The 21,963-nt window shown below is 44.1% G+C and overlaps 1 protein-coding gene across 2 annotated transcripts in view; it reads right to left on the reverse strand.

Moving 5' to 3' along the window:
- MAPRE2 (microtubule associated protein RP/EB family member 2) overlaps positions 1–16,295 on the reverse strand; it is a 177,389-nt gene extending 161,094 nt beyond the window's left edge. The window contains exon 1 of one of the 2 annotated variants that reach the window (XM_065932378.1): positions 16,054–16,295. Coding sequence is in view for 1 of the 2 variants with exons in the window: in XM_065932377.1 (XP_065788449.1) it covers positions 14,527–14,550 (24 nt within the window). In the remaining variant the exon portion in view is untranslated. Of the gene's footprint in view, positions 1–14,526; positions 14,711–16,053 lie in introns of those variants that run through there. The other variant, XM_065932377.1, reaches the window with a different exon arrangement.
- Between the last annotated feature and the right edge of the window lie 5,668 nt (positions 16,296–21,963).

The following is a 21,963-nucleotide window of genomic DNA, read 5'->3' on the forward strand; positions in this document are numbered from 1 at the left end:
GGGCCACAGGTGAGCGGAACTGTTTCAATCACTCTTTGAGCAGAACTGGGATGAGAACCGACTCCCTGGATAATGTTTTACGTGACTGATCATCGGGACTTCTCTGATGGTCCATTAGTTGGGTGTTTGACTGCCAGTGCAGGGGACACAGGTTCGATGTCTGATTTGGGAGGATTCCACAGGCCACAGGGCAACGAAGCCCGGGAGCCACAGTAACTGAAGCCCATGTGCGAGAGCCCGTGCTCCACAACAAGAGAAGCCTGAGCGCTGCAACTAGGGAGTAACTCTTGCTCACTGAAACTAGAGAAAGTCTGCACGCAGCAAGGAAGACCCAATGCTTGCCCTGAAGTAGATAAATAAATAAAAATTTAAAAATAAATTAAATGACTTACTATTAATAAAAACAATAAGGATGAAGTTATGCCTAACTTGCAAAGTTTTAAGAGAAGGTCCTTACTTGAATAGAGACAACCTTTTTTTTTTTTTTTTTTTTTTTTCTGGTGGCTCAATGGTAAAGAATCTGTCTGCAATGCAGGAAACCCAGCTTTGAACCCTGGGTCAGGAATATCCCCTAGAGAAGGGAATGGCTACCCACTCCAGTGTCCTCGCCTGGAGAATCCCATGGACAGAGGAGCCTGGTGGGGTATAATCCATGGGGTCGTAAAAAGTCAGACAAGACTGAGCAACTAACACTTTCACTTTCTTTTGTCTTAACTCATTTACTTTTTTTTTTCCATTTATTTTTATTAGTTGAAGGCTAATTACTTTACAATATTGTAGTGGTTTTTGCCATACAGTGACATGAATCAGCCATGGATTTACATGTATTCCCCATCCCGATCCCCCCTCCCACCTCCGTCTCCACCTGATCCCTCTGGGTCTTCCCAGTGCACCAGCCCCGAGCACTTGTCTCATGCATCCAACCTGGGCTGGTGATCTGTTTCACCCTTGATAATATACATGTTTCGATGCTGTTCTCTCTAAACATCCCACCCTCGCCTTCTCCCACAGAGTCCAAAAGTCTGTTCTGTACATCTGTGTGTTTTGGGAGATGTTGCTGAAGACTCTTTATCATCTCTCCTACTGTTCACATCTGGAATAATTTTAACTGACTCTTAACGTTTTCATCTCTAGAACCTCTACTCATGAGCATTAGTAGCAAACATCTGTATAGTTTTTCCCAATGGAGAAATCAAGGTGTAAAACTCAACCAAAGTCCTACAAAATTATTAATATAGTAGAAAAATAAATGTTCAAGGTTAGTAACAAGGTTTTTTTTTTTTAAACAAACACCCCAAATGTGAAAAACAAACCACCAAAATGCTTTCAGATTCTAAGAACAACCCTTAGAACACCACTAAGCCTCCCAAGAATATATTGTTAAAAATCTCTCTTCACTGGGATGGGCCACAACCCCCATGGGAAAGTGTGACTCAAATGAATTTAAGCTTGATGTCACAGCACGTAGAACACACAATCGTTCTAGTCATCCTGCGTGGCTCAGCTGCATCAGGTTGCTCAACAGGGTATACTCTGAAGGCGTCAAATGACTTGCAAACTCCACCCAAGGTCCAAAGTCTGGGCAAACTACCATGAATCGTATCACAGACACTCAGATAAGCAGTTTAGGACAGAGAGACAACCTTGTACACGCTTCCCCAAGGGATAGACCTGACTTCGACTTAGGATTCCTCTGGAGTGGGTGTCCATGGTGACGGGGAAGTATAGCGGTAGACTCTCGGGGCGGGAGGATGGGGAGCAACACGCTCTTGAATATAATTATACTCTTGTGATCTGTGTAGCTAATTGTAAGAGCGGTTGGTAAGCAGTACCAGGAGCCTCTTGTTCTTTTCAGATATGAGGAACAATAGCCCTGCAGGACAGATGTTTCTTGTTTCTGGGTACAATCTGATTCCAAAGCCTTGATCAGTCTCCCACGACTTCAAAACAGCAGCCTCCAGGGCTCAGCCTCCCTCCAGCAGATTGTCCGTCCCCGAGTTTACAAAATAGTTCTTCCACAGTGAAAAGACTTGGTGGTTCATGAATCTAGTGAAAGCTCCCCTTGGTTGAGGTGTTGCTTAGTTTTAAGGTGAGTTTAAAAACGTCAGTATCAATGCACCTGCACTTTGCCTACAACTTAAAAACACACATTTGAAAAGAAAAATCAGTAGCAGGCAGATGAAATTCATCACAGATGAGATGCAAGATGGGGGAGAAAAGTCCATCCTGAGTTTTTTTGGCCACACCTTGCAGTATGTGTAACTAGTTCCCTGACCAGGGATAGAACCCCCGCCCCTGCAGTAGAAACGCAGAGTCTTAATCACTGGGCCACCAGGGAAGCCCCATCCTGAGATTCTTACAGATCCAAAAAATGTGAATATTTTTTAAATGGAAAAATGACCAGTGGTATGAATCAAGACAAAACTATTGTAACACCAGTCAGAATCAGAAGCAGCTTTGCAGCATTTCACTATTGTCTTTCCTATCACCTACTGTGGGCTTCCTAGATGGCGCTAGTGGTAAAGAACATGCTTGCCAACACAGGGGACATAAGAGACTATGGGTTCGATCCCAGGGTTAGGAAGGTCCCCTGGAGAAGGAAATGGCAACCCACTTTAGTATTCTTGCTCGAAAATCCCATGGACAGAGGAGCCCGGCGGGCTATGGTGCACAGGGTTGCAGAGAGTCAAGCATGACTGAAGCGACTTAGCACACACACACACACACACAGCACATCACCTACAAGCGTTGTGTATCTCCTTCCAGCAGATAATCACTATTTCTGTCTCTCACTAAACACTGACCCAAACCTGCCGGCTGCTCCACCTTCACACCAAGTGTAAAGCACGATTCCTCTCAGAGATGTTGGTGTTTAAAAGATACCAACATTTTAGGCAAAAGAAATAAAAGTTCCAGCAGTAGACTTTTAGAAAGTACTTGCAGAGAAGCATCACCTGCCCCGTGAGTTTTCCGTCATAAAAACTTGCAACAGAAACAAACAAACATAAAAACTGAAGAGGATGGGAACCCCCGAACTGCAGGCCAATGTCCAGAGAGTCCTACCTGAGCACCCCGTTTCCCAGCAGGAAGAAAACTTGTCTTCTGCATTTCTTCATCTATGAAAGCAGGGGGCTAGAAAATGACGAAAATTCCGAATAGAAAGCTCTTACGTATCAAGAGCTACTCTAGGACCCAGGAACTGGCAATAACTACAAGTCCACCACCATCTCCAACCAGAGACGGGGGTGGGGTGTGGGGGGAACGAAAACGCAATCACGAGGATCCACCTATCCCAGCCTATCCTGGATGGGTGGGCCAGTGGGAGGTGGTGGGAAGGGGTGGTTAGGAGATTAGGAAAGGCCTTCCTGAACAATGCTCACTCATAACAACCGACACCTGTGGATCTCATTAAAGGGCAGATTCTGATGGAGAAAGTCCGGGGTGGAGCCTGAGCTTGGGCACTTATAAGACGTTTCACTGGTCAGTGGAGCACACTTGGAGGGGTGGGGCCCTAAAAGGATTAACAGCTGAGCTAAGACAAAGGCTAAGCATAAATAACTGTCATCCTAGGCAGAGGGCAGGGCAAAGATACTGAAGCTAGAAGTGCTGTTGAATATGGGAAACAGCATTCAACAAGCTAAGGGAAATTTTTAGGTGCAATATTGTTGAATGTAAATGCAGACAGTAAGAGCTCCACGCAAACATACAAATAGATTTGCGAGAGTTGCATGAAGGTGGTTAGAGGAGGAGTGTTTTCCCTCACACCCCTCCCTTATCTTTTTCAGACTCTCAGTAATGAATTTATTAAAACAAAAAAAAAAAACTGAGTTTCTCCTCCATGGGCTGGGTAGAGGGGAGAAAACTCTGCCCTGGGGCGTCTTAACAAACTGACCATGAAGCTTCTTTCTATCTGGGATTATGTGATTGTTTCAGATACAAAGCTACTTAATAACCGATAACCACAATTATAGAATGAATGTGCTAATGGTGACATAAAAACATGTTTTTGAAGGAATAACATTTTCTTTAAAACGCTAATTAAAAATATTAAAGTATGTTTTTTATAACCCGTTAATAAATTTTTCCTGGGAAAAAGTGCAAGAGGATTGTATAGAATGCAGGCAGGAAAAAGCCTTGTATCATTTGATTTCACAGAGCCCTGAGTGGTAACCTGATGAGGAATTCATTGTTCGGTGCCCCCAGGACACATTGCTGACCCCAACCAGGAGGAGAACTTTCAGTTTCTGAGGTGCAGAGAGGAGAGTTATGGTTGCCGAGGTCACAGAGCCTCAGGTTGCAAGTCTATGAGGTGTGTGTGCAATGGCTCCGTAGACCGGACTGTTAAAATTACCATCTCTGTTCCAAATCAAATGGGCTTCCGTTGTGGCTCAGTCGGTAAATCCACCTGCAGTATGGGAGACCTGGGTTCGATCCCTGGGTTGGGAAGATCCCCTGGAGAAGAGAACAACTACCCACTCCAGTATTCTGGCCTGGAAAATTCCACAGACTGTATAGTCCATGGGGTCTCAAAGAGTCGGACACGACTGAGTGACTTTCACTTTATTCCCAAATCAGGCATGTTGTGGAAAACCACATGATGTAATCTTCAGTCAACTGCCAGCCCTAGCTGAAGCAGGACACAAAACAAATCTTAAGACCACATCGCCGTACACAGCACAGTCAGCACAAAGACCCTCTCCCACATTTTATCTGGGGTAAACACACATCCCAGGTGATGCTAATGCTGCAGGTCTTGGCCCTCACTTGACCAACAAGGCATCACTGGGGCCACCTGAGATGGAACTGCGATCATCAGTGTCCTGTGGGCATGGCTGATGGGTTTCTCCCGTTACTATACTTGAGCTGACAATTTACCTGTTAAAGTATCTATTTTATTGAAAGGTCTGTGAAAGAATAGAAAGTACCTTAAGATATCTCACAAATAAGATACCTTTCAAGATTCTTATAAGAATCTTGTGAGACAGTTTCAGACGCCACTCTTATCTGACAGCTGAGAAAACTCAATTTGAGGGATGGTGATGAAGGATGTTAAAGTCTCCCAAATCACCTAGTTGGTCAGCCGCAGAACTGGTTGTACGCATCAGGCCTTCTGATGTTCTCATGCCAATTCCAGAATTCCTTCTAGCATACAACCCTGTAACTTCTAAAAAACAAGCAGGCAACTATAAAGGGAGGTTTTTGAACTCCAGAGGCATTAAGATTTACGAAACCTTTTAAATTACTTTTTAAAATTTAGATTTTCATAACAGTAGTTTGGAATTTGCCATAGGCCCAAAACTGCATGTCCTTTGTTCAGTTTTAGAGGAACCTAGGAATACTGTGAATGCATGGTGTTGGCATATAATTATTCTTAAATTTTTTTTTTAATTGTAGTATAATTGTTTTATACTGTTGTGTTAGTTTTGCTGTACAATGAAGTGAATCAGCAATATGTATACACATATTCCCTCCCTCTTGAACCTACCTCTCACCTTATCCCCATCTCACGCCCCTAGCTTATTACAGAACACCAAACTGAACTGAAATATTCTTATGTAAGTTGTAGTATATGAAGTAAAAAGGCACAAAAAGATTTGCTGGTGACTTGTAGGTTCTTAAGGACAACCCATGGAGAAGGCAATGGCACCCCACTCCAGTACTCTTGCCTGGAAAATCCCATGGAAGAAGGAACCTGGTAGGCTGCGGTCCATGGGGTCGCTAAGAGCTGGGCATGACTGAGTGACTTCACTTTCACTTTTCACATTCATGCATTGGAGAAGGAAATGGCAGACCACTCCAGTGTTCTTGCTTGGAGAATCCCAGGGATGGGGGAGCCTGGTCAGCTGCCATCTGTGGGGTTGCACAGAGTCGGACACGACTGAAGTGACTTAGCAGCAGCAAGGACAACCCAGAATGTTATAATAGGTTGTTGAATTAGTTTTAGTGAGAGACTTTTTTAAACTTACATTTATCTTATTTTGTTACATATGCTCATTATAAAACAATATTAGAAATGGTCATTTAGGATTTTCATATGAATAAAATAGAAATACAGTAGTTCCCTATCTTGAAGATACTGGATCAAAGGAAACTATTCCTAATGTGTTAAAAGAGACAGTTTGTTAAGGATTACTGCCACATGACATTAAATATAAAGACCAATTTATGGTGAAAAAGTGGATCCTTCAGTTCAGGACTTCTCAAACTTTAATATGTATATGGATCACTTATGGCTCTTGTTAAAGTGAAGATTCTGATTGAGAAGGTCTGAGGTGAAGCCCAAAACTCTGCCTTTCAAGATATCCCAGGTGATGCTGATAATATAGGACCTGGGACCTCACTTTAGCAAGGCATCATTGGAACCAGCTGAGGGTGAACTTCGATCGGCAGTGTCCTATGGACGTGGTTGATGGGTTTTTTCACGTGACTCCATGTACCTATGAAAGAATCTATTGAGAGGTTTGCAAAAGAATAGAAAGTACCTTAAGATATCTTATAAATAAAAAATGTTGCTGACTTCCCTGGAGGCAAAGTGAATAGGAGTTCACCTACTAATGCCAGGGACCCTGGTTGGATTCCTGGTTTGGGAAGATCCCACAAGCCAAGGAGCAACGACGCCCAGTAGCCACAACTACTGAGCCTGTGATCTACCCCGCATACTGCAACCACTGAAGCCCAAGGACTGACAGATGTTGCTCTGCAGCAAGAGAAGCCACCACAAGGAGAAGCCTGGGCACTGCAGTGAAGATCCAGCACAGCCAAAAATTAAATAAATGAATAAAATTATTAAAAAGTTGCTAATTTTCTAGATCTGGCTTTACTTTTTATTTCCCTCCTTAAGTAAGCAAAAGGTGCACAAAACTTCTGATAGTGGTTTGATTTTTCTCTTTAGTAGGTAAAGGCAACTCAGATATTTTATCATCCTCAGAAATATAGTTGCAGGTCACGTATTCTATAGACCAGGAAAGCTAGTCATATTGAGATTATGGGATAAAAGTAGGATTGTAAGATTTAGGGGAAAAGAAGAAAACAAATAAAACAAAACTTTAATCAACCACCATCAAAAAGATGGGATACCCAGTTAAATTTGAATTTTACATAAAAGATTAATGTGTTCCGTATGAGTATATCCCATGCAATAAATGGGATATACTTAGACTAAAAACAAAAAAACAACCTTGTTAATCTGAAAATCAGACCTAACTGGGGTTCCTGTATTTTATCTGGCAATTGCTAAAAACACACCCTAGATTCTAACTTACATGTAAATGCTAGGAGAGCAGATGCTGGGGTGGAGAATTAACAGACCCACCGACAACGTTGTTTAAACATCCCAGCTGCACAGGGAATTGTTTTCTGGACTTGTCAGTACCACATGGAGCACTTGGCTATTACTGCCTTGATTTATGGGAACTTCTTTTGGGAGATTTGTGCCCTGAAGACCACCCTTTAAAAAAATTATGATATATGATAAGTTGGAAGTAAAGCTAACAGGAGTCTTGTATCAAAAGCTTCCTTTCTGGAGAAGAAGGAGGTGGCAAAAAGCAGGAAGGTTTTTTTTCTAGCTCCCTGTCTTTTCTTCTTCTGGAGATGTTCAGTGGGAAAGTGAAAATAGTGGTTCCTTAGACTCATGAGAGGTGATTCTTAATATACCACATTTTGGCAGGTTGATTGGATTTAAGATTATCTTTGAGGGAAGGAGGTATAAGGTGGCTGCAGACATTCTCACCACTCTTGCTTATTGGTTGCTGAAAGCTGACTTGACTAACTTTTAAAGAGGGTAATTTAGTCTTCTGATTTCACTTTTATGTATGAGAGCCAATAAAAAGCCTCAAAAATTTTAGCAAAAAATCCACGAATTGCCTCATTTTCCAGTTGCTTTTTCTTGCTTATTTTCCCTTCTACTGACTTCAAATACCAACAGTCATTCCTGCCATGATGTTTATAATCAACTCTAAGTCAGAACCAAGGTCTGCCCTTTACCAGAATGTTTTTGAATGTTTTGATGCTGAAAGCTCAGCTTCTCTGTACACTGGTGCCAAATCGAATCTTGGAGATAGTTTTCAGTGAAGTAGAGAAGAATAGCTCTATTGCTTTGTCCCGCAAAGGGGGCCACAGCGAGCTAACGCCTTCAAAACTATGTGTTCCAACTTGGGGAAGATAGTGGGAGGTTTTATAGCAATTGCTCAAAGAGGGTGTGATCAGCTTGTAGACATTCTTCTAATGGGTTGGTGGTGAGGTAAGTTGACAACCTTCAGGTCCAACTGGTCTGGGGTCTACATGCTTGTGGGCGGCATACAATTGTAAATTGTTACTTCACCTGGAGGGCTTTCAGTATCTGTAAAACAGCTCAAACGTATTGTGTGTATCCACTGATGGGGAAACAGGATCTTGCCCCAAGGCTGCCCTTGACTATTTCTCCTGGGTCTCACATCCCCTCCCTTCCCTAATTAACAACTACTTGAATTCACCCATTGAACTCAGGGAAGATTAAGGAAGCTGAACAAAGTTGCTTCCTATAAGCAAAGAGATGGGGGACACAGAAAGGCCCTACAGGGCCCTGGCAAGGTATCAGTTTTGTCCCTGCTTAAGCATTTGACAATTATGAATTCCCTATTCTGGTAAAAATACAATAAATCCAATTAATTCCTAATTTTAGGAATTACTTTGGAGAGAACTACTAGTGATATATGTATGCATGCTAAGTTGCTTCAGTTGTAACCAACTCTGTGTGACGCTATGGACTGCAGTCTGCCAGACACCTCTATCATGGGATTCTCCAGGCAGGAACACTGGAGTGAATTGCTGGGCCCTCCTGCTGGGGATCTTCCCAACCCAGAGATCGAACCTGAGTCTCCAATGTCTCCTGCAAGGGCAGGTGGGTTCTTTACCGCTAGCACCACCTAGGAATCCCTTATATATATATATATATATGTATGGCAGACACTTATCAAACAAAATGTATTTAGTAAAAAAGATTTAGTGAAGGCTAAATTATGATAAGGTAGGAAAGCTAATTTCACTTGAACTAGTTCCTCACTCAGTCAGCATAGGAATTATACAATCTATTAATATCTTCCATTGTCCCCTCCTCCTCTTCTCCAATTATTCCATCAGGAACACTGCTGGGTTATGTTACCTGAGAAGTTAGTTATCAACAAGCCATTACTACCCATAGTTCTAGGATGGGATTAAATACATTTACAATTTGTTTTCATTTTTAGGAATGATTTAGCTGATTTCAGATACTTCAAAATACACATTATAGTGCAATGTTTGATTTTTTATCTCTAAATTTCAGGTGTACTGATTCTGGAAGAGATGAAGAGGACAAGAGTTATTATACATACATAAACTTTAAAGTTGCTCTAGTAACCTAAGTGAAACTCACTTGGAAATGGTCTGTGGCATGAACAAGTCATCAGGAAGAGGAAGTTCTCTTAACTGAAGGAAATTTTATGAGCGGCAACATTTACAGTAAAAAATTACAACAAGTTCCTATCAACGTAGTTGTCCTTTCAAATATTTCTTCTGGACTCAGGAGTAACCTAGTCAACTTTGAGAAGAAGGCATATAATTTGAATTTCTGGATCTTAATCTGATCTATTTTTCAATTTGGAAATTTCAAACTAAATTGTTCACAGCATACTGTCAGTCTTTAGTGATATAAATGATTATATGTATGAAGTGGAAGTGAAGTGTTAGTCCCTTAGTCATGTCCAACTCTTTGCAACCCCATGGATTGTAGCCTGCCAGGCTTCTCTGTCCATGGTATTCTCCAAGCAAGAGTACTGGAGAGGGTAGCCATTCTCTTCTCTAGGGGATCTTCCCGACCCAGGGATCAAACCTGCATCTCCTGCATTGCTGGCAGATTCTTTACTGTCTGAGCCACAGGGAAGCCTGATTATATGTATATTTGCTTATTATCTAATGACCATTGCCTTGGTAAGTAGCAAGCAATTTATTAATATCTTAAATGTATACTTTAGAAGAGAGGTGCAATTTCCCAAAGAAGCAAGTTTCCGCATAAAGCTTTAAGTGAATGACATGACAGCCAATGAAAAAATGTCAAAATCTGAATAGATCCTCAAATTATGCATTCAGATACTAAAACAAGGAAGACTGGAAATGCCCTCATAGGTGGCATAACAAAGTTTCTATGGCTAAAGAGCTGAAGCAAGTGTGACTGTGGACTTGCTGTCAAGGGTGTATGTTCGCATTTTCTAGACCTCTGGAAACAGTGACAGCTCAATCTAAGTATTTCACTGTTGGGTTGTTTAGGTTCAGAAGTTTTATGGTTTACCACATCACTAAAATTCCTTTTTAAAAATTTTTCCTGCTTCTGAAAATATCCTCAATAGGGGAACTGTTCATTGGTCAGTCAATAAGTCATGTCTGACTCTTTGTGATCCCATGGATGGGATCCTCTGTCCTCGAGCCTCCTCTGTCCTCCATTATCTCCCAGAGTTTGCTCAAATTCACGTCCATTGAGGTGGTGATGCTATCTAGTCATCTCATCTTTTCCCACCCTCTTCTCCTTTTGCCTTCAATCTTTCCCAGCATCAGGCTCCTTTCCAATGAGAGGGCTCTTCAAGTCAGGTGGTTAAAGTATTGGAGCTGGAGCTTCAGCTTCAGCATCAGTCCTTCCAATGAATATTCAGGGTTAATCAACCCTGGATTGACTGGTTTGATCTCCTGGCAGTCCAAGAAACTCTCCAGAGTCTTCTTCAGCATCACCATTCAAAAGCATCAGTTCTTCGGCACTCAGACTTCTTTATGGTCTAGCTCTCACATCTGTACATGACTACTGGAAAAATCATAGTTTTGACTACATGGACCTTTGGCAGCAAAGTGATGTCTCTGCTTTTCAATATGCTGTCTAGGCTTGTCATAGCTAAGTGTCCTTTAATTTCATGGCTGTTGTCACCATCCACAGTGATTTTGGAGCCACTGGACCACCAGGGAAGTCCCAATGCATTTAACATTTGCTGAATGATGTGACTAATATTTAAGGGCCCTTATACAAGTTAAATGGAGAAGGAAATGGCAACCTACTCCATATTTTTGCCTGGAAAATCCCATGAACAAAGGAGCCTGGCAGGCTACAGTCCACGGGGTTGCAAAGAGTTGGACACGATTTAGCAACTAAACCACTACCACCACCATACAAGTTAAAAATTCTTACTGTGCTTATCTGGATAAGAAGCCAATGATGGCTCCAACTGTTTCAGGTTGGCCTAGGCCAAAGGTGGATAATTTGAGAATAAATTAGAGTATGATATATGTGAAGAGTTTCTCCTTTCTCTAGGAGGAAGGAGACAATTAGAATTGAGCTTGGCTACCCAGAACCTCCAGGCAAGATTACATCAAAACCTAGTCAAGGGACTTCCCGGTGGTCCAGTGGAAGACTCTGTGCTTCCAATGCAGGGTGGCTGAGTTCAATCCCTGGTCAGAGAACTAGATCCCACAGGCCTCAACTAAGAGTTTGCATGCCACAACTAAAGATCCTGTGTGCTGCAACTAAGACCTGGTGCAGCCAAATAAATAAATATTAAAACAAAACAAAAAACCCTAGTGAAGAAACAGCAGGGTGATAGAATAGACCCTCGAAAAGAAGTCAGGATTCCAGGTTTCTCCCCACTTTGCCAGATCATTTAACAACATGTGCTATTTGGCACATGGAAAAACTATCCACCCAATTGTGTTTAGGTTAATAAGATCAATGGGCTGTGTATATTTAAGATAATAAGGCTGGGTGGTTCTCAAAAACTTCAGAGCTTCTAAAGTTGAGTTGACACCCTTTCTTTGTACCTCACCCTCTTTGGCCTACTTGTGACTATCACTGAGCTAGGTTTTTAGCATCCTCTGATGAATAGTTTCTAATTAATCTGGATTAGTTTCATTTTTTAGATTGTATTTCAGCCTTTCAGTATCTTACAACTTCCCCCAAAGGAGTTGAAATAACAGAAGTGTATTCTCAGTGACTTTTCTCCACTACACTGAAATGAGAATGGGTGCATTTATGTCATCTGACATTTGGAAATTCTTATTAACATTTATTTTGCTGGCATCTACCAAGGAATACACCCAAATTTCCATGTTTAAATATTCTGGCTATATAGATGTTTTTGTGCTATTTTTAATGTACGTGGAAGCCTAGAAGGTTTTATTAAAGCTGTCTTAACTATTAACCTACCATTTATCCTACTCTGAAATAACTTTCCTAACTTAATTAGTTCCTTTTGGCATCCACATGGTTAAATGTGTGTGTGTGTGTGTGTGTGTGTGTGTGTGTTTCTGATAATAAGTGGTAGAGAGTGAAATTTTTGTGAAGTGAATCTTTGATCCATGAGAGTATAGTTAAGTAACAGGACAATTATTAGTTATACTCAGGAAGCTATTTTATTTTCAGTTTTTGGCCACACCATGGGGCGTGAGGGATCTTAGTTCCTCGACCAGGGATCAAACTCATGCCCCCTGTAGTGGAAGCACAATCTTAACTACTGAATCACTAGGGAAGTCCTGATGTGAAATTGCTTTATATAAAGAAGTAAGCGAACAAAGCGCTACCATCTTATGGTTCTTAAGAACTGTAACAGAACTTTGGCTCCTACATATCCAGAATATCTGTCTTGGGAAAAAAAAATGAATGTACTCAAGATGTTTTGCTTAAAAATATCTTCTGCACCTTCTGATAATGTTCAGTATGAATATTTACAAAAGGTCTGTGTTCTGTGCTATAGGAGTTGTAGACATTAAAGGCCCCTTCCAGTTAATAGAATACCAAGCAGGGTACATAGGGTCAAAAAAAGTTCAATAGCTGATGATATTGAATACTTGCTACATACTAGGCATGGTTGTTCCCCCATAAAGAAACTGAGAATGGGGAAGAAAGCATTTAGGCAAGAGAGTTATGATGATATGATGTAAAGAATAATGAGGAAAAGAGAGGTGTAAAAATAGAAGTTAATAGTAATAAAAATAAGTATTTCATAAACTGTGTACAACTTTAAATAGGCTATCTTACTATGATCATGCCTTGAGGATGATCTTTTTAAAACAAGAAACTTTGGATAGTAACATAAAATCTAACATAATCTAACATGACATAAAATGTTAGATGTAATCATTTCTATTTAAACAGACCCTTTAATTTACCCCTGAATGTGTCATCAGTTATTTGATTTTTTTTTGTATTCAAAATGTATGTACTGCAAATTCATCCTGTCTGTTTTGCATAATTGAAATAACCCAAACCACCTTGCCAACATTTTTTTTTTTTAATGCCTCCCACCAAGGAAATTACAAGACATCTATCTAGTTGGTTATATGTTTCCTCTTCTAAGAGAAGACAGCATTATAGGAAGCAGGTGGAATAAGCTGGTGAAAAAGCGAGAGCCTGGTACAAGCAGACAGATCCTGATCAGACATTTAAATGAGCTTTCCAAGGAGTGGAATAGTGCGTGTCAATAAGCTACTGGCTGGAACTATTTTCTACTCTGGGCTCCGCCTTGGAGTACAGCCTGCTGACTCATGAAGCTGCTCCGAGTTAGTTTCTGCTGGGTTTCCCCACTGCCTGCTACACGTGAATCACGCTGGAATGAAGTTTCTACCGTATCCTTAACAACCCTGCACAAACCAGGCACGGAGAGTGAACTTCAATCTTTCCAGTAAGAACCAGACTCTGGGCTAAGGGGGTGAAAAATGATGTGGCAGGTACCACCGCTAGCCAAGCTGCCAGATGACAGACAGCCCCCTCCTTGTCAGTAGCCCCCCAGTTTCAGCTTGGTTTCTCCCGCCCTCCCAGGTGGTTAAACTGGTATCTTGTCTGGCAGCTGCCAGGAGCCGGTCACTGAACTCTGCCCTTGCCTCAGTGGTTCTCAGGTTTGGCTGCACAATGGAATCACTTGGAGATAAACACATGTGGACACACACACACACACACACACACACCGCAACAAAAACCCCAAACCGATGCCTTGCTGTCATCTCCAAACACACACACACACACACACACACACACACACACACACCAACAAAAACCCCAAACCGATGCCTTGCTGTCATCTCCAAACACACACACACACACACACACACACACACACACACACACACACACACACACACACACACCCCCCCCCCCAACAAAAACCCCAAACCGATGCCTTGCTGTCATCTCCAAACTGCCTAAATGGGTTAGGATGAGATACTTACATGAGGATTTTTCAGAGCTCCTCAAGCGCAAAATTTGGGAGCATTGCTCTTCCTATGCAAGTGAAACCTGCCAGTTACGCTTACCTAACGACCACCGGCTGGGCTCCCCAAACCTCCTATCTTGGTGATCTACTAACAGCCCCTAACCAGCATCTCAATTTGGCAGCAAAGAAGGCTGGCAAACCAAGGAGCATTTCCAGAAGGGACGCTGGCTAGACAAGGTCCTCCTCCCCGCTCCTTTCCTTGCTAAAAAACTTAGCTAAATTTGGCGCTTCCCCGAAGTATCTCAAACGCTGTTATTCTTTCTGTTACCTTTTGATCTCTGTTCTGTTTCATTCCACAGTGTCTTGTTCGGCAAAGCTGGAAGGCTCGGGTCCTTCGGATTAGAAGCTGGTACTGCTGAGTCAAACCTCAATCGAGACGCGACTGCACGCTTCACCTCGCCGGGACCGAGCGGCCGCCTAGCAGCGCGGCCTCAGGGCAGATACTATGCTAATCAAGAAAGTTCTTCCGTCTCCTCGCCGGCGGGCGGGTGCAGGTTTGAACACTTAACCCTTGGTCTTACGTGACTGCGCTATAGGGCGTTTAGTGACCGCCTCTTGCCTGGCGGGTCTGGACCACGTTCCATGTTTTTGGAAAAGGAGAAGACGCGCGCAAGTGATGGAGAAAGCCCGCAGGGAGGGGGCAGCAGCGTTGGCTGGCGCCCGGGTGAAGGGACGGCTAATGCTCGGAATAGTAATTACTCTACGCGCTGCTGACCCGGCGAGGACTAGCAGAAGGGGACCGGGGGTTAAGACAAAGACTCCTCCTGATCAAACGGCTGCAGCTCCCCTGCCTCCGAGGTTACAGCTCTGCTTTTTCTCTGCACTGGGCGGCCTCGGCAAGGGACTGGCAAAGTGACTCAAGGGGGTGACCGAGTCCACTGGCCCTTTCGGGGTCTGAAAGTCTGCGTGACCGAGCGCTCCGGCTTCAGAGGGAAGGATCTTTCTCTGCCACCCGACCCCGCCCGCCCTTTGTGGGATTTCTGGTCACGGCCCAGCCCTTCGAAGAGTAGACTGAAGAGTTTCTTAAGCAAACAGTGCGGAGTCGCTGAGTAGCCCCTGCCTTGCGCTCAGGGTGCTCCTTGCAGAAAACCTCTTGGGATCATAATAATAACCCGCTCTCTTTTGCATCCATCCAGTTCCCGCATCCTGGGGGCCGGGAACCCCAGCGCGAGCAGGAATGGGAGTGGAGAGAGATGGGTCTGGTCTCCGCGGGAGGAGAAGCTCTGGCGGGGTTCGGGGGGCGGGCGGCAGCTGGGCCGGGGGTCCAGTGTTTGGTCCCCAGCGGGCGGGACCCCGCGAGCTCCACTTCCTGGTCTGTCCCGTAGCGCGCAGTCCCTACCAGCGCCCCTAGTTCTCGGTCCCTGCTCCCCAACTCTGGCGCCTGGAGGTCCGCGCGCTCCGGGCGCGCACTCCCAAGACCCCCTCCTTCACCAGCGCCAAGTGTCCCTGTCCTAGCCAGCCCGGCCCTCAGCCCCGAGCCGGTCCACTTTGCCTCTGCCAGCGTGGCAGCCCTGATTCACCCCCCTTTCCCGGGGTGCGCGGCTCTGGGGCCCCAAAGGAGGGATGTGGCCCGCGGGAGAGCGGCGGGTGCACACCTAGGGGGCGCGGCGCCGACCCCGGCACAACTTCTTGCTGGACTCAGAGACCCCGGGTCCCGCAGGCTGCGCGACGGGCGGACTGCAGCCCCCCGGCGGCGGGAGATGCGCGGTCAGCGCCCGGCCTGGGAGGGACTGAGCCGGGACTGGGGGTGTCGGGGTGCGCCGGGGCGGTACCGCTTTAAATGCACTTGACTCACCTGCTCCGGCGCCGTCGCCTCCTTCCTTTACGGACAGCTGGGGGCTTTGTTTTCTCCACCCACCCGGGCGGCCGCGCTCCGCCCCCACCGCCACACGTGACTCGCCGTCTGCCACTGCGGCCGCCGGCGGGGCCACCCGGGGCACCCCGGCCTGGGCCACCCCTTCCCGGGGTGCGGGGTGCAGTTGGGGACCGCCGCCCCCCAGAGGCCCCGGGCAGGTCGGAGGCCACCCGCCGGCTTGTCAGTTGGAAGGTGGCACGCGGGTTAGGGCTCTAGGAAGCTAGGGTGAGTTGGTGACAAGGAATAAAGTCACAGCGGGTGAAACGCGCAGAGCTTTGGGCCGCACCCAAGAGGGCGGAGGCCGGCGCGGCTCCAAAGGGCGGCCTAAGAGGCGACGCCGCACCCCGAAGTCTGTGCCTGTAACTGGGGGCCTGCCGCATCTACTTCCTACGCCAAAGGGCCAAATGTTTATACTCCTACCTGGCGAACAATGGCTACTGCGGAGCAAACTAGTTTTGTCCTGGACGTTATTAACTAAACTAGGCAACTCTAAGCTGAACCATATGATAAACAGTGTAATCAATAATAGCAAGTTCTCCGGAGGTTTCAAATCTGCTGGTTGTTGGTGCCGCTTGATATTTGGATTCTATTTGGAAAACGGAATCCAGGCTGCGGACGCAAACTCCAGATTATTGATGTGGGCACGCGTCCATTTGGAACAGCACCAAGTTTTAATGAAATGAATTGAGAAAATGCTCGGGCCTCAAGACCCAGCTGGGTCTCTCCCGCTTTTGGAAGTGCCCCCTCCCCCAACTCTTGTTAATGGCCAGTGCTTGAAACTGCAGGAACCTGTTGTCGGAATCCTTCCTTTTGCTCTTGGAGGACACACACATACCTTTGTTCTCCCCAAATTGCAACTCATGGGAAATCCTGTCCCCAAGTCTCCAGCATCCATTAAAGTGAAGTCCACATAGACTTTGCACTGCCCTTCCCAAAGTGATGTGCAGAAGGATCACCACCCAGCCTTGTTAAAACAAATTCTGAATCTGTGTGTCTGAAGTTGGAACTGGGTTCCTGTATTTTTGCAAACTCTTAGGTAACATCAAGGGCTTACCTGGCGGTGCCAGTGGTAAAGAACCTGTCTGCCAATGCAGGAGACATAAGAGATGTGGGTTCAATCTTGGATCAGAAAGATCCCCTGGAGAAGGGCATGGCAACCCACTCCAGTATTCTTGCCTGGGAAATCCCATGGACAGAGGAGCCTGGTGGGCTACAGTCCATAGGGTCGCAAAGAGTCGGACATGAGTGAGCGACTTAGCACGTGTAGGCAGATAACATCTGGGCTGCTGGTGTAAGGGCCACACTTTGAGTAGCAAGGCTCAGAGCATCCTTTTGGCATTGACCAGCCTCTTTACAGTCCTAACTGCCCCAATTCATCGCTTTGTGAGTTTAGGCATGTTCCTTAATATACTTAAGCCTCCACATTTGTAAAAGAGCCATGATCCAACTCAATCTTGAAGATTAAAGGGGAAAACCCATTTAAAGTACCTAGTATAGTCCTACCACACGAACCTGTACGCGCATGCTCAGTCATGTCCGACTCTTTGTGACCCCACGGACTGTAGCCCTCCAGGGTCCCCTGTCCATGGGATTCTCCAGGTAAGAATACTGGAGTGGGTGGCCATGTCCTCCTCCAGGGGATCTGCCTGACCCAGGGATCAAACCTGCATCTCCTGCGTAGGCAGGTGGATTCTCTACCGCTGAGCCACCAGGGAAGCCCCCCCCGCCCCAAACCTAGGGTTTAACAAATGTTAGCTAATTTGCTCTGGGGGTGATCCTTGCAGGAGCAAATTTGGCACAAAATCCAGCGTACCAGCAAGGGGAACAGTGTGTGCCATGGGCTCAGGATGAGGCACCCTGCCTGAAAGTCTGTGCTCTGGACCCAGAGCACCTAGCATGGGCCAGATGTGCAGAATAGGTCATTAAACAAATGAACGACTATAATGCACAGCAAATCATACATTTAAAGCATTTTAAAGTTCTGTTTCTTCTGCAGAACTTTAAATCTTGATAAATGAGTCCTGGGATATTGAATTAAAAAAATCATTTTGCTTTTTATTACAGATAATGTCCAGTTGCCTGTCGGATGGGTAATCTATTTTAATATCCGAGAGAGTAAATGGATTGTTAAAGAGTAGTACATTTTTAATCCTCATTAAAAACCTTGAAATTTAGATGGAAATGAATTTATTAATGAAGATATGTATTCTTGGCTCTCAAAATGAATGGGTACTGTCATCATAGTTCTCATATTTCCCTTCTCTCCTCTCTCTGCCACCCCTCCCAATGTTATTGTTTCCTGAGACTCTTTTCTTAGCTTTTTATTTTTCTCACTTTCTGCCATTTCCCTTGGAAATTTTATTCCTATCTTATGTTCCACTTCCAAATGTGTGGAGATTACTTCTGAATCTATGCCCACATTCTTGACCTGTTTCCAAGCTCCATTTCTGGATTATCAATTATTTGCTAGGCATTTCCACTAAATTTCCCACTAGCCTAGAAGTTTCAGTGTATTCTAAAGTAAACTCCTCTCTCCTCTTATAAAGCCGATACCTCCTTGGTAATAAATCAAGATGATTATTTGTGTTGGAAAGCCCTCAGTGCTAATTCAGGGACGTGGCTGGGGTGTGGTTCACACAGCATGATTATTCCAGCTACCTTCTGGCTGCTCCCAGACGTTTCTGTGAGACTTTCCTTCAACAAGGACTGGGGCCAACTCATGTCTAAACACAATTGACTGATATGACTCCTGAGACTCTTGAGAGTCCCTTGGACTACTGCAAGGAGATCAAACCAGTCAATCCTAAAGGAAGTCAACCCTGAATATTCATTGGAAGGACTGATGCCGAAGCTCCGATACTTTGACCACCTGATGCAAAGAGCTGACTCATTGGAAAAGACCCTGATGCTGGGAAAGATTGAAGGCAAAAGGAGACGGAGACAGCAGAGGATGAGATGGTTAGATAGCATCACCAACTCAATGGACATGAATTTGAGCAAGGTCTGAGAGATGGTGAAAGACAGGGAAGCCTGGCGTGCTGCAATCCATGGGATCATAAAGAGTCAGACATAACTGAGTGACTGAACAATACTGGTATGACAGCCACACAGGCAGCTGTGGGCTGCTACGTAAATGGTGATCAGGGTGGATTGAGAGGCTCAGAGGCTGCATCTGTTAGGGTGGGCTAGATTATGCTGCTGTAATAAACATCCCTAAAGTCTCAGTGACTTCCTACAACAAAAATTAGTTCCCTGCTCAATGCAGAGTGTCCAGGGCAGCTCTCATGATGACTCATCATTCATGTGCTCATTCCTGTGACATCTTCATGAGCACAATGACAAGGGAAGAGGATATGGAAAACTGTGCGCCAAACCTTAAATAATCTCATGCAGTCAAAGGAAGTGGCATGGTCTTTACCCAACTTTCAGGGAGTATGTGGGCTTCCCAGGTGCCTCAGTGGGTAAAGAATCTGCCTGCAATGCAGGAGATGCAGATTCAAATCCTGGGTTGGGAAGATCCCCTGGAGGAGGGTGAGGCAACCCACTCCAGTATTCTTGCCTGGAGAATCCCATGGACAGAGGAGCCTGGGGCGGGGGCTACAGTCCCTAGGGTCACAAAGAGTCGGACACAACTGAAGCGACTGAGCGCGAACCCTAGGGAGTATGTACTCAGAAGGAATGGGAAAGTAGAAATTTTGGTGTGCATGAATGTCATCTACCTTTGGGGTCCTTTCTACATAGGAGGGTTAAGAATAAGATTAAACTGAAAAGTCTAGTTATAGTAGAGGGTGAGCGTAGATTGCCAGTTTGAGACAGCTGTATGTGACGTCTTTGGAGAAACATCACTATTGCTGTTATGATACAGTAGTATTATGTAGAGAAATTCTCTCTCTCTGCTGGCCAGGGTCACCTTATGATTTAGTCAAGGTCGGCCTTTCCAGGCGTTGATCATCCAAACTGTTCTGTCACACAAGAGCCGGGAAATATCTCGCATCTTAATTATACATTGGAGAACAGACCAGCCATTAAAAATAAGGTTACATTGACACAAGCAAATTTGCCAATTGTGTTGACTTTGATGGTTATTCTCTACTTGAGGAATGAATATGTATCTCAAGGCAATATTTTAGCAGTTTCAAATTGTCTCTTGTTTCTCCTATGAGTGACTCAATTAAGACCTTGACAAAGAATGCTTTTACCTTCAAGGGAATGTTGAAATGGTAGCCCTGCTGGTAAAAATCAGTCCATGTGCAAGGGGAAAAAAATCACTCATCAATGTGAAAAAATAAAATCATAGCTTTCAATAAGCTTTCGGGCTTCTTTCTCTAAAGAGCAGAAATTCTGTCAACTAAACCTACCTCCTACATCTCCCAACACGTCATGTGCTTAAAAAAGATAAAGCATTGACGAATGTTGTAGGATCTAAAATGTAATACAGACATAGGATATTGTAATATGTTGTTGGGCACTGAATCACAACAATTTTATATTGTCTCTGTCTACATCCATCAGTAATATCCCTTTTTAAACCTCTCATAAAACTATTCCCAAATAAATATTTTTATATAACACTGGTATCTTTCTAAAGCTATATTCTGAAAGCTTCAATCACACATTTCCACAAATATCTAAAGTGGGAGATTAAAATGGACAGAGTTTATCAATTAATATTTTAAATTGTTTTCTCAAATTCTTTTCATTTTATCTTATTTATTTTTAGCTCTGAGTCCTCGCTAGGCTGTATACTGCTTTAAGTATATATCATAACTTCAAGAGATATGCTGCAGTAAACTAGTTATAAATGTTTCAGCGACGGCATGTAAAATGGAGATGGATATGTTCATTACCAAGATATAATAGCATTTACCAAGATGAGCAGTAAAGGTGGCACAAGATGGCAGCTTCACAGGGATCATTGCCTTGTGATGACTCTAGTTTCTAGATGCAGGGTAAATGTTGAAATAAAAAACAACCTTACCTTCAAAGCATTGTTTGAGCTCTTATGAGTAAATATTTGTGAGTTAGCTAAAAAGTATCATTATTTATATATGTAAGTAAAGAACTTAAATGACTAACCTAAGTCCTATTTTCTAACTATGTCTGCTAGCAAAAACTACTGCCTCCTGAAGATAATACAGAATGGCAGAGAGAAAAATATGCTTATTACATAACATATATTGTTGTTTGCATCATAATCTATTTTTTCTTAAATTTTTATTTATTTATTCATTTAGTTTTGGCTTCACCATGCAACAGGTAGGTCTTAGGTTCCCAACCAGGGATCGAACCCATGCCCCCTGCAGTGGAATCTCAGAATCTTAACACCTGGAACACCAGGGAAATCCCTAGACTAATGTTTAATGTACGTCAAAAGGAACAAAATGTTACCTTGGCTCATGCAAAGCCATTGTGAAGTAGAGGTGTCTCTTTATGCCACATTGAAAAAACCTCATACACAAAGAAATAAGTTGGACGTATAAATTTCTATATGCTGCTTAGAATAAATTAGAGCAGATATAGAACAACTGTAGAAGAATCAACTGTAATTAGTACTCTATCACAGCACAGTTTGGCAGCAGCAGATATAATTACTCTGCTTATTACTGATGATCTCTTAGGGCTTCCCAGGGGGCGCTAGAGGTAAAGAATCCGCCTGCCAATGCAGGAGACGCAAGAGATGTGGGTTCTATCCCTAGGTGGTGAAGATCCCCTGGAGGAGGAAATGGCAACTCACTCCAACATTTTTCTTTGGAGTATCCCATGGACAGAAGAGCATGGTGGGCTATGGTCCATGGGGCCTTAGAGTCAGACGCAACACAGCAACTGAGAGCGCGTGCGTGTGCGCGCGCG

The sequence above is a fragment of the Muntiacus reevesi genome, chromosome 4 (genome assembly GCF_963930625.1).
Source record: "Muntiacus reevesi chromosome 4, mMunRee1.1, whole genome shotgun sequence".
Lineage (NCBI taxonomy): Eukaryota > Metazoa > Chordata > Mammalia > Artiodactyla > Cervidae > Muntiacus > Muntiacus reevesi.